General features: G+C 46.7%; 3 protein-coding genes across 3 annotated transcripts; 1 reads left to right on the plus strand and 2 right to left on the minus strand.

Annotated features, from left to right (window-relative positions):
- Positions 1–3,697: 3,697 nt before the first annotated feature.
- LCP9604111_8847 (uncharacterized protein) lies at positions 3,698–4,616 on the minus strand (the record flags this gene model as incomplete). Its single annotated transcript, XM_039077035.1, has 7 exons — positions 3,698–3,735; positions 3,792–3,900; positions 4,016–4,162; positions 4,212–4,334; positions 4,387–4,437; positions 4,501–4,540; positions 4,591–4,616. The coding sequence occupies 7 exons, from the start codon at positions 4,614–4,616 to the stop codon at positions 3,698–3,700; spliced, it is 534 nt and encodes a 177-aa protein (XP_038925084.1).
- A 1,429-nt stretch (positions 4,617–6,045) lies between these two features.
- Positions 6,046–7,496, minus strand: LCP9604111_8848 (uncharacterized protein; the record flags this gene model as incomplete). Its single annotated transcript, XM_039077036.1, has 3 exons — positions 6,046–6,073; positions 6,128–7,208; positions 7,262–7,496. 3 exons carry the CDS (start codon positions 7,494–7,496, stop codon positions 6,046–6,048), a joined length of 1,344 nt encoding a protein of 447 aa, XP_038925085.1.
- Positions 7,497–10,604: 3,108 nt separating this feature from the next.
- LCP9604111_8849 (uncharacterized protein) lies at positions 10,605–11,657 on the plus strand (the record flags this gene model as incomplete). The annotated part of the gene is made up of 1 exon (XM_039077037.1): positions 10,605–11,657. One exon carries the CDS (start codon positions 10,605–10,607, stop codon positions 11,655–11,657), a length of 1,053 nt encoding a protein of 350 aa, XP_038925086.1.
- Between the last annotated feature and the right edge of the window lie 469 nt (positions 11,658–12,126).

Raw genomic sequence — 12,126 nt, forward strand, 5'->3', positions numbered from 1 at the left:
CCCCAAACCCCAAACCCCAAAACCCCAAACCCCAAATGAGTTTCCGGTTTAGCACGACCGCGTCTGCACAACAGCTGGCCGACAACATTCCCTAAGGCTTAGCAATCCTCAATCAGAACTACGAGCTAGAACAATGATCGCGTGTTCCGACGCGAAGTCTCTACATTGCTTGCTGCAATCGATCCACCTAGATGACGCCCACCGAGTTAATACTAGGTTCAACGACGCTTTGTCGGCCAAAGCAGCGCTGCGCATTGAATACTGGACTTGGAATCAGGACATGTGGTGTGTGTTGACTTCAAGTCCTCTTCTTGTATATAGTCATGATCTTGGCCTTGATGCCTGTGGCGGGTTTATCGTTATAATCTCGGATATCACATCAGAGAAGAGGGCAGAGTATGCCTATAAGCAGCTTGCTAAAGACATACAAGAACACAGATAAATCAAGAGCGATTTGTCGATAATGATTAGTCATGAGATTTAGAACCCTCTCTCCGCGATATTGTACTGCACCGAGGATATCATTCAAGAAATACGCGAAAATGAAGACTACGAGGCGCTGTGTCAGGACCCCAATACTAAGAAGGCTGATGCCTGAAGTATGGCACCTGTCATGGTGTGTAGAGCACCCCGTCCTGGGTGCGTGGGGGCCTGTGGACTAGACAGGAGCAATGCGTGCTGCCTGCACAGCCTCATTGGATCATGTGACCCACAACCTGTATATTATCCTCGCATGCTGCTTCTTTGGGGAAGTAGCTATTAGTTCCAATATACCACTGCGTATACTACTATCTCTATTTCCCGATCCTCCATTACATATAACATTCCCTTAGGCATTTATACCTAGGGGTCTCACCAAATTGTAGACATCCCTGCTCTTTCCAAGACACTAGCCTAAGCAAATATTATTCCCGATATGATCAGAACTGATGGAAGGATTATCATTTGACCTTATAACGTGCCAGGTGGTGAAAATAAAAGTTGAACACTTGAACTCTATTTTTTAATGGGCCCTAGCCGACTGATGCGGAGGAATGTGGAGCTCTCCCGTGATCCCTTGGAGCCTTGAAACCCTCTAGATTCCTCCCATACTATGATCTCCCTTGATTTGTGAATAAGAGGGGGGAAATAAGCCATCTGAATACTTTGAGCGTAGCATAGATTTGGCGCTTGTTAATAGGCCTTGTAGTGCTCAACGTAGAACGGCATGAGGATTCCGCATGGATTATTGTTCGTTTCGTTTCGTTTCTAACATAAATTTACATTTGAATATTGACCAACTTTGGTGTAAAATGGACGAGCCTTTCTTGCAGCAAGGAGCATATTTTTGTAATGCTTTTTGTACTCACGATACAGGAACGGAACATATGGGGATCATGTAACATTCATTGTTTCTATACGGTAAGCCTACTCAAAACTTGGTTCCAGGAGATAAATGTGGCATATATCTTAGCTATAGTATTACTCTTATAACTATTTTAGTTATGCCGTCATCGGATAGACAGTGCCATTTGAAAGAAGCTGTGAGAGGAAGATTTCATAACTACCACCAGAGTCCTCTCCCTACCTTTGTCGGCCTTTTTGAACAGCAATTACTAGTGACAATAATTCGGCTTCTTGCTTCTGATCTTCGTTGAGGATTAGCAGAAAATGTGAAATAGGTAACATTAATTTTAAAAATGAAGAAAGCTAAGGAATGCAGGAAGGAATCTCCTATTTTGGATAATGACGCCCACTGTCCACTGGGTGACGAGTCATGGAATAAGATGTGCAAGTTAGCCTCCTCCCAATGCAGCCAAGTGGCCAATGTAACATATGCACTACGAGTTTGGAACCCGCTTAAGCACTGCATATGGAAGGGCATTGCCTCCAATATAGCCAATCACGCTATATGTTTAGGATCACGTTTATTTGTTCTCTGGGAAAGTGTCATGCATTGTATGCAGCGGTCGTTTTAATAGAGCAGCAACGAATGTTTAGTGGAAGTTTGTCCACCTTGGTCGACTGTGGTTGGAAACTAGTCATGAACTAGTGGTAAGACGTTCCCAGCGCGTGGTAGGCGCTGGCATTATTTACCCGTGCGCTATGTTGTATGACCCTGGCTTGCTATAGCTCCTAAACATGTGACTTCCTTGGCTGGAGTGCAAGGGTCGTGGTCATCAACCCAACTAGTCGTAAGGAGCGGAGTAGACCATTCGTAAAGAAATTCTTTCAACCGGTTCCCAACCAGGTGATCTCTTGTCACTACATCATTCACTGTGGAGCAGATGTTAGTTTGGTATGCTACCCATGTTGTTCGAAGTCATCGGAGCAGCTATTACCGTTATTGGGGCTATTATGTGTGTTTAACTAAGCGAGAGAGGGGGTTGGTTTTCCGTATTTAAAATACCCACACATTTAGCTATTGAGGTAGTTTTACTGTCTTAGGCAGGACAGGACCTCTCTCCCCCCTTCTCTCTCACGGTCAATCTACCCAGTTCAAGATCAATCATAGAGACAGTAAGAGATATAACGCCCAAGTCGAGATCAATATGCCTGCTGACCTGGCAGGGGTAAGACAGAAGGGCCGCATCGGTGGACGAGCGATGAAGTCGGTCAATATAGAAAGGTAGTTTAGGGTGAATCGTCCGTGGATTGACATGCGCAAAAAATCTCCCACTTAAAATTAACTGGAATCTGAATCTTATCATATGGTGGTTGGCCAACAGCTCTTTTTCCGTTGATAAATCTAGAAGGTCCAGGGATCTGATACTCTAGCGATAAATACACAATCATTCCCTGTACGTCTGCGCCTCATTTACCTACTTACGTTGTATCCGAACACCACGGCAAAAAAACACCAATGTCGAATTTACTCTGTAGAGAACTCCGTAGGGCTGGATAAGTCTGGCCTGGCGCGAATAGACTGTCGCCGAACCCAGAATCTGTGAAAAAGACCTTCGGGGTATTAGTTGTCGGTCATACGAATAAATAAGAGACAGCACAACTGCATGATAAAGGGCGAAGAAGGACTAAAAAGGAAATACTCACAGCATTCTAAAGAATAAATATTAAAAAGCAACTTGAAGTGCCACCCTGAAATCGATGCTGACTGGGACATTCCCATCTTGACCGAGGTCTGTAAGGCTTCAATAGCACACCAAGCAGCTCTTGTACATGTGCTTGAGCCTGATATTTCAACTTTGACGTCGTTCAAGCTGGAAGAGATGGTTTGCACGTTTCGGGTCGCAAGAGTTGATCTGAGGGGCCTGAAGTTTCCACACAGTAAAACATGAGCCTGACGATATAGGGAAAGCGCATTCGCTGTAATCACCCCGCCGGGGTATCTTGGAGAGCAATGGAAGTCTGGGATCTGCTCGGCGCACATACGCCACCTAGCCAGAGCTTGTTCAAGTCGTTGCGTTAGTGCCTGGGTCTGATCTAAAAGCCAACTATCCTGGTAGAGATTTGCCAGTGGTTCAACGATGCCATGCAAAGTCAAATAAGACGCAAAAATGCTCAGTCGAAGCGAGGGCCCACTGAGAGGAGAAAATTTTGGCCATTGCGACTGAGAAGCGAATCAGCGGTTTGAAACTGGACTTTCTAGTCTCGGACCACGCCTGTGGGGATATGCTCATCCGTTCAGATTCTTCGCATGGCAGAAAACAATCACTTATATCAACATTCCAAGAGCAGTTAACTGTTTGGAAGGCGACGCCTAGCGCACCCAGATAGACGTATATCGAGCAAATTGCTCTGTCAGGTGACGTTAGATTTGTACAGATTGTCCAAGATAAGATGATTCCACATACCGCACAGTTGTCTCAAAGTCAATCTACTTCTGCCATCGTCGCAAAAGATCAACGTCTCCTCCGTCTGACTCTGGTGCGTAGGGGGGCAGCTTTCTGCGTTCAAAATGCCCTGACAAGTCGGAACATTGATTAGTAGCTTTACTGGAGTAGATCCTCCGAGGAGTGACAGTGACAAAATACTGCATAAGGGCACCCTCTAAACAAAGGATTTTTCTACTTGTCACAATTATCTCGATCAGAAGAGAGGCTAATGACGCTGCTTCTTGGAAGGTCCGGAAATCTCCACTCTTCGTACCGTTTGCCATAACTAGAAGAAGACACTGCAGTACCCATAGCTTTTTATCTGCGATAGTGAGCTGGCTCAGTTGAACCTCTTTTGAGTCAGGGAACATGCTTCATCAATGGGTTTGCCTTGCGTACATATTTGATTGTATTGGCTTTAGACATGCGATGAAGCGAAGCAGCGGTTAGCTCATCGTCGTAGTAGATGGCGCCGATGGATGCCATGGCAAAAATCATACATGGGGGAGCTAGGTCTGCCTTCTAGGTTGGCGTATGGATACATGGTATGTATATGAGGAGATGTGCTTAGTACTCTTTCTAATGTGAAGCGACTCGGAAATGTGAAACTGATGATATCTTCGGTCTGCAGGAATATTTAAGCACTGTGGGCTGGGAGATCCAGTACGGGCATCGGTCTGCGGCTTACCGACGTAGGTGTATGGAACGCGGAACCTAATTTACGCCACCTGTGCTCCGAGATGGCAAAAGAGCCTTTCCATGCTGGTGAATCTATTACCCTCGGTCGTGATTTCGTGGCAGCATGATGCTTTGGGGGAGAAGCAAAGCTATTCAATGCCAAGTCGGATTGCAAGTTTTCTTGCGCTCTCTCGGTCGGGTTTTATACATATCAGACTCGAAAGATCGCGGAAAGTTGAGAGCTGAGATCCAAGAGCCTATGGTCGGGCTATTGATTTCCAACATGTTAGTTGGGTCGAAGGCGGGAAGCCACCCTGTAGCTGTTGAGGGCTCAACCGCATTTTGCATTTTATGCCGTCACCGATAAGATCGTGGGACTGGATGTCTGCATGAATATTGATTGTATGGACTCTGACGGATCATTATTGACTTCCTGACTATGTTGTTGGGTTCCCATGTGGTTCCGTGAATGGTGCCTTTTCAAGACATCTTGCCGAATGAAGCTTGCATTGCAAGGGGTACATCTGAACGGGTGCTCATTGCGATCTGGAAAACATCTGGTTAATATCTCGGGCACCGAACGGTTTGACGGACCTAGGAGAGCGCTCGTGTCTGCAAATGTGTTCCCGCCGAGCGAATGCACGATCACAGTAGGAGCATTGTTTTCCACGGCGCGTAACGTCAGGTCCCGTAGTATCACTCATTCTCGTTTATTGACATGAAATTAGAATCGCCCCTAGCATCTCTCATTCCCAGATTTTCGTGTTCCTAGTCTTCAAAATCATGACACTTGAAAGGTTAAAATACCTCACTATTAGGTGACAGGAATGACTTCTGTACTGACAGGGGCCGAAATTGCCAAAAGTACGTCTCGTCCTCATAGAAAGAAGGATGGCCCCGCTTGGTTTTCTCCCTTCGCGGATGTGTAAGCCGCGTAAGCCAATAAGATCGGACAGATTAAATTAATGCCTAAGGTATAAGGCACTGAGGTCACATGCTATCTTTATTCCTACCGCTTCTAGCTTCCTGCATTCCCGTTGGTCACTTTATGCCTGATATTATCATTGGTCTATTTCCTCACCGCTCACGGGTAATTCTGCCAGTCCCATCAAAATTCTTGGACCAACATAGAGTGGTGGAAGCTTGTACTTGAACAAAAGTTTTAAGAATGTGCACGTATACAATCTACACTGAAAATAGGAGTGATCAACTAAGGTAGGCACTGTGTAAGATAGATGATGATCTAGCTACTAAATGGCTTCATGTGGACGAAGACACAAATATCGTCTCGTTTGTAAATCAGGAGCAGTATGTTCTACAAAACAAGCAAGGAGAGATATGCCAACAGTGTGCCTGTAAGACGGATAAGGGAAAAATAAGTTGTAAATAAGAGAGGCAGCGGGTGAAGAAACCAAAGAAGTCTGTCTGCCAAACTGCGTGGGAAATAGCGAACGCCCAAATGCATCATGGGTCATTCATAATGAACATAGATTCTATAATACATCATCAGGCTGATACCAGATATTCAAGCCGGCATTATCAAGATCCCGCTAATCTAGCAGGTGGTGATGTAAAGACCGAGACTAGAAAGGTTGTTAACTAATATCCAAGCAGAAATATAGGGGAAGGGAACATACGGAGAGGGGTTGTAGTCTTCGAAGAAGTTAAGGTAGGTGCTTCCAGAGTTCTTCATCTCGAAGGCGACAGTCTGGCCGCCAGGACAAGCGAAGGTAGAGATGACGTATGAGTTACCGGGGGAAACGGTTATGTCGCCGAGGTCCTGGGACACAGAAGGCAGGTTGTTAAAGGTAGTAGACTCGTCGACAGCGGAAGAGAGCTTAGCGAAGTCGATCTTTCCATCACCGCTAAAGCTATAGGACGAAGTCTCGAGGTCCTGGAGCTCGGGGAAAAGGAATACCAGGCTGCAAGTTTTACCGGAGTCGGACGAGGGAATGTCGAAGTTGAACGCGCTCGAAATGGTGGAGCTCACGGTACCATTGTAGGAAGTACCAGGCGCAGTGTCAGGCGAGGAGGAGTCAACAGGGACAATCAGGTGGGGGTATTCGTAGCTGCCAGTAGTAAGAGTAGTGGGGCAAGAGCTGCTAGAGGATCCAGTCGCTGTAGTAGAAGATGCGGAACTGGTGGGGACAGATCCACTGTTAGAATCGCTGGGCTGTGAGCCTCCACCAGCACTAGATGGAGAAGGAACAGAGCCCGTGGGAACAGATGCGGTAGAGCCGGAGCCAGAGCCCGTGGCCGTGGGAGCAGGGGCGGTAGAGCCGGAGCCAGAGCCCGTGGCCGTGGGAGCAGGGGCGGTAGAGCCAGAGCCAGAGCCAGAGCCAGAGCCAGAGCCAGAGCCAGAGCCAGAGCCAGAGCCAGAGCCAGAGCCAGAGCCAGAACCTGGACTGGACGAGACAGAAGAGAAGGTTGAAGGAGCGCTGGAAGATCCGACAGAAGAGGGAGCAGCGCTAGCAGATGACGACGAGCTGCCAGAACCAGAGCCCGAGTTTGAACATGAGTCGGCAGTCAACTCCACGTTCACGCAACCGGTGACATCGGACTTGTTGGGGGCAGTGTAGACGTTCAGACCACCGTTTTGGCCCGTGGCACAGGCAACAAAGTCCTTGCTACCGTTGTACTCGAGCTCACCCTGGGAGCTAAGAGAGAAGCCAGGAGTGGGGGAAGCACCCTCATCACACTGGAACTGAGTAGTAGGGGCTATTCAATAGTCAGACATGCTTTAGTTGACATAAGTTGGGATGGTCACTTACGGGTGAGAATGCAGCCACGGCCGTTTGAGTCAGTGATAGCACCTGTAGAATCGATGCAGTATTGAGCGGGCGACAGGCTGCTGTCTCCAATGCGGTTCTGACCATCGCTTAGCTGGCCAAGTTCGCCGGAGGCACCACCGGAAGAGGTGAGGTGAAAGCAGCAGCTGTCGCTACGGCTAACGAGGGCGTTGGTGCTGGCAGCGAAGGCAGCGATGGTGATGAAGTTCTTCATCATGATTGCTCTTCGGCGAATGTGGAAGGGTTGGTAATAACGAATGAACAGAATGAATGTTCTTTTGAGGAAATTAATTCAAAGATCTTCGAGTGTGATATCGACCACGATAGTTACAGCAGAAATTAATCTAGAGGACTCGGTTCGTGGAAGGCGCATCTTTATAGAATGCAGTGGATTAGAGATCCAGAATTATGAATCAAGGAATTACATGTTCTAGTAGGCGGCGAAACTCTCCGATGCAAAAACAAACAAAAAATAGAAACGGCATGCTGTCAGGCAACCTGGCACCATGTGAGTGAATTGCAGGTCCGAACCAGCCGGAGCGAGATGTGGTAGACCGTAGTGACATAGTAGGCGCTGTCTAAACCAGATATCCATTTCATTAAATTGTGGAGTAGAAGGCCATGCTTGATAGTCCACTTACAACCAAACTTGGACATGGATGTGGACCCTTCTCAAGGTCCATTTGAACCTGCTATCCACGGTGCAGTTGAAGGTGGCAAACCACCTTTTCCATGGATCGTTCGTGGTTGCATTCTCCGAAAGGCTCAGAGTGGTCTACCTTCGGATAGAACGGATGAAGTTATATATCTTCGGTTAGAGACCGCGGGACTTTGCGAGATTGATCGAATGCAACTGTTAACAGGTGGGCAGCATTACATGGCATGGTACCCCGATACTGTCTTCTAGCTTTGGACAAAAATAGCTAAGCATAAACTTGGGTATGCTTGGTATACTGCCGACTTCCAGCCAACAGAAAGGAAATAGATCGCTACATACAGGGCTAAAAGGACTAGACCACGTCAGTGATAATAGCCGATTCCCGAAAAGTCCCTGTCTCTGGATAAAATTAGAATAAGATATTGAGAGCTGCTACAGTGGACCGGTGGAACTGGGACTTATGCATCGTATGTAATTGGACATGGACAAGTGTATGACCTCAAGACAAATTTCAACAACAAAGAAGAAAAGACACTGGATGCGAAGCGGTTTTTACCAAGTGGAGCCCGCTTTATTCAACAATAGTCGCGGCTCTCTTTGTTCCTTGTTCACCTTGTTCGCCACCACCAATCATAGTTAGTTGCTACCTTGTGGGAGTTACAAAGTACATTGTTTGGTTTCTGTTGTTCGTTTATTTTTTGTGCGTAATAGTTCACGCCCCACGATGCGTGTCTTTTTTTAGATCTATTCCTTAGACTGACGATCAAACATCGCTCTAGATCGATCGCAAACACCCTACCATATTGTTTTAGACAAAATGATATCAATTGGAATTCGGACATATTATTTGATATGCATATTGGGTGGTTAGCAAGCCTTCCCCAATGCTCTCATAAAACCCCTTATTGTATTGCTTTGTTCAAATATGGATTCCCTGGCTGTTGGTCGTTCTAACTTAACCCCGCCATGTCGATCGCACTATGGCGATCGTACTATGGACGCGACGATGAGCCAATTGGGGAGTGGGGCTCCATATAATGACATACATCTTTACATAAAATTGACACGTCGTGCGTCATACGATGGTGATGTCAATTTCAGATTCCATACCCCGTACTCCGTACATCTAGGTATATCCACATCCACCCCTTTCGACTCCACAAAGACAATCCGATAGCACTATGCTGTCAAAGACAACTACTTTTTTTCCAACCGCAGCTGCTATCAAGGCAGGAGAAGCTTCAACACAGTATAACGATGCTATTGACTGGACGGAGGATGTTGCCAAAGGTTGCTCATATAACCCAGCCATATCACAACTTCTGCTTTCTATGGCTGCTATTCATACCTCAGTGGACATGCTCACACAGGTCCTTCTTGACATCCCTGCGCAGTCCGACCTGGTCAGAGCTCTGCGGGAGGAGATAATAATTGTGACTCGGGACAGTTAAATCAAGGAAATTCAACGACTGAAGGCTGTCACAATTAGGAAGACCCATCATATATTTCCGCTTTTTTCAAATATTGACTGATCCTAGCCCCGATGCCCCGTCTTACCACCACCGACGTTTGAGTTATCAGATGGAGTCTTCGTCCCCAAAGACTCTTAAGTCTTGATCTCCGTGGATAGCATGTGGGACGAATGTAATTATGAAACCTGGAGAAGTTCGATGTTGATCGTTTTCTCTAGATGCGTGATGTTCCCGGCCAACAGACTGTTGCCCAAATTGTTGCACCTTCTCCGATTCACTTGGGCTGGGGCTTTGGGCAGCATGCCTGTCCTGGAAGATCATTTGCCGCCAACGAGACATGCAGCTATATGACCGGACGATTATGGGCAGTGGGTGAATAGTACAGGCTCTGGAAACAATCCATGGCGTTTATTTCGGCCTTTACATTACCCAGAAGCCTGTCGCTCAAACTGTTTGGGGTGCGATCCTATATAAGATCGATTCCAAGGGCTTCTTCAAGATGAGCACTAGTGCTGACGCACACATTATCCAGACTACATAAGACGAAGAACCGATTGACCTGGGTAATGGTGCCAATATGCATGTTTCATGAAAGAGGCTACGGGATACGGGAATGGGCGCCACAGATGCAGAAAGATAGGGGTGCAATGAACATGTACCGTTATGCCTAGCTTCTCAAGGGTCAGCTATTCTAAATTCACCTGTGAAAACAATGTCAAGGAAAGTAGAGAATGTTCGGAGTCATGAATCTATATTTAATTACATTTTATTCCGTGTTTGAAGCCTATTGATATCTAGGTGGTTTTCTACTATCAGTTATGCAACTATTATGATCCCATGCCAATCAGACAGCCGAGAAAATTATGAATGAATTTACTGCTCTTTCTGTCACTTTTTCATTGTTGATGGGTACATACATCCAAGCAAGGCAGAGCTGTTCAAGAATGTACGAGTTGACTACTTCTACGAAGGGGCATAGCGCGCAGGCGGCCTCCGTCGATATCAAAACATTCCTACCGAGGAATGCCGAATATGGTCTAATTGGAGGAACAACAATAATAACCGGTGAATTTGCCGAGCATTTGCAAGTTCTTGGCCTATTGGCCTAACTATTGTAGCAGCATATATATGATAGCTAATCAAGATATCCCTCGTTGGTGTTCTTTTTTACCAATGTCCGATCATTGTCGACAGTATGCAAATATATAATACCTTGCTCAGCGGCCTTGCTATCCTTCCGGGAGCTCTAGCTTCCTGGCCTTTCTTGGATCGCACCAAAGAGATATCGACAACCATCTATCACAATGACCAGCCCAATGTGAAAGTCGAGACCATCTTTCAATTTCCCAACAATGGCTCATGGATTGATAATATGGTTGTTCGATCAGACGGCAATCTTCTGTTGACGCGTCTGGACACCCCCGAAGTTTGGAATTTCGACACCACAACCGGAAATGCGACCCTCGCCTACTCGTTCCCCAATGTCACCAGCTGCTTCGGAATCAGTGAAATTGAGGACGATGTCTTCGCAGTTGTTGTGGGCAATTTCTCTCCCAAGACCTTCCAGCCAGGCCCAGGCTCGTTCTCGGTTCATAAATTGGATTTTACCAAGATCGATGCTGAGGATAACGAGCGCGCACCGAAATTGCCAATGGCCTCGGAAATCATCGCGATGCCAGAGGCTGAGGCCCTAAATGGCATGGCCACTTTCTCACAGGGGTCAAATTTGGTTCTCATTGCCGACAGCCCCAAGGGAGTAATATGGAAGGTCGATACCAAGACAGGAGACTATTCTGTCGCACTGGATGATACCACAATGGCACCGGCGGAGGGTCAGGCTCTTCCTCTGGGTGTCAATGCTCTGACAATACTTGGTGACTATGTGTACTATACCGGTACAACACGAATGGTATATTGCAGAGTCAAGGTAGACAAAGATGTCAAACCCATCGGAGATTTTGAGGTCATTGCTAGTGGATTCCTTCCCGATAACGTTGAGATGACCGAGGATGGCATTGCGTATATTCCGACAGCTCCGCAGAACTCTGTTGTGCGTCTCACGCCTTCGGGGCAGATATCCCTCGTCACGGGTGGGCAAGTATCTACGCAACTAGCAGGTCCAAGCTCAGCTCGATTGAGCAAAGACCGACAAGTACTCTATGTTGGCACCAATGGTGGCCAAATTGCGCCGGTTTTGGGCTCATTCATCGAGCCCGCAAAGATTGTCAAGATCTCATTCGAAAAATAGGGAAAGCCTGATGCTTCTAGGGACGCTTGGAATAACCATTGTGGACATTCGAAGTTGACGAACGAAAATTGATGGGAATATTGGGTTTCTCGGCCAGCTTGTTGTATAATTCGATTTATGAAGCATTCTATTCTTGAACACACGTGTCTCTCTCCGTCATCGTTCACATTCCAGATTGTGTGAGCAAAGGAATGAGAGCCTGCGAAGGTATCAGCTTTGTCTCTGCCTTATGGTCGAAAGTGAGATAGTATCCTCACTCAATTGTATCAACCCAATGTTGTGGATCTTCGCACGACTTAACTCACGATCTCGAGCAAGCGATGTAAAGCCGGCCTGTATATAACAGTATAATCTCCACCGTATATCCTGTAATGACAGCGACTCTGTGATCAGCTATGCCCCGAAGTTGGGCTACTTTGACCCAGCTGAGCTCGTGAGTGACTTTGGTCTAGTTCATTGGGAATTGATC

This window comes from Penicillium roqueforti (assembly GCF_015533775.1).
Source record: "Penicillium roqueforti strain LCP96 04111 chromosome Unknown scaffold_38, whole genome shotgun sequence".
In the NCBI taxonomy this organism is placed as follows: domain Eukaryota; kingdom Fungi; phylum Ascomycota; class Eurotiomycetes; order Eurotiales; family Aspergillaceae; genus Penicillium; species Penicillium roqueforti.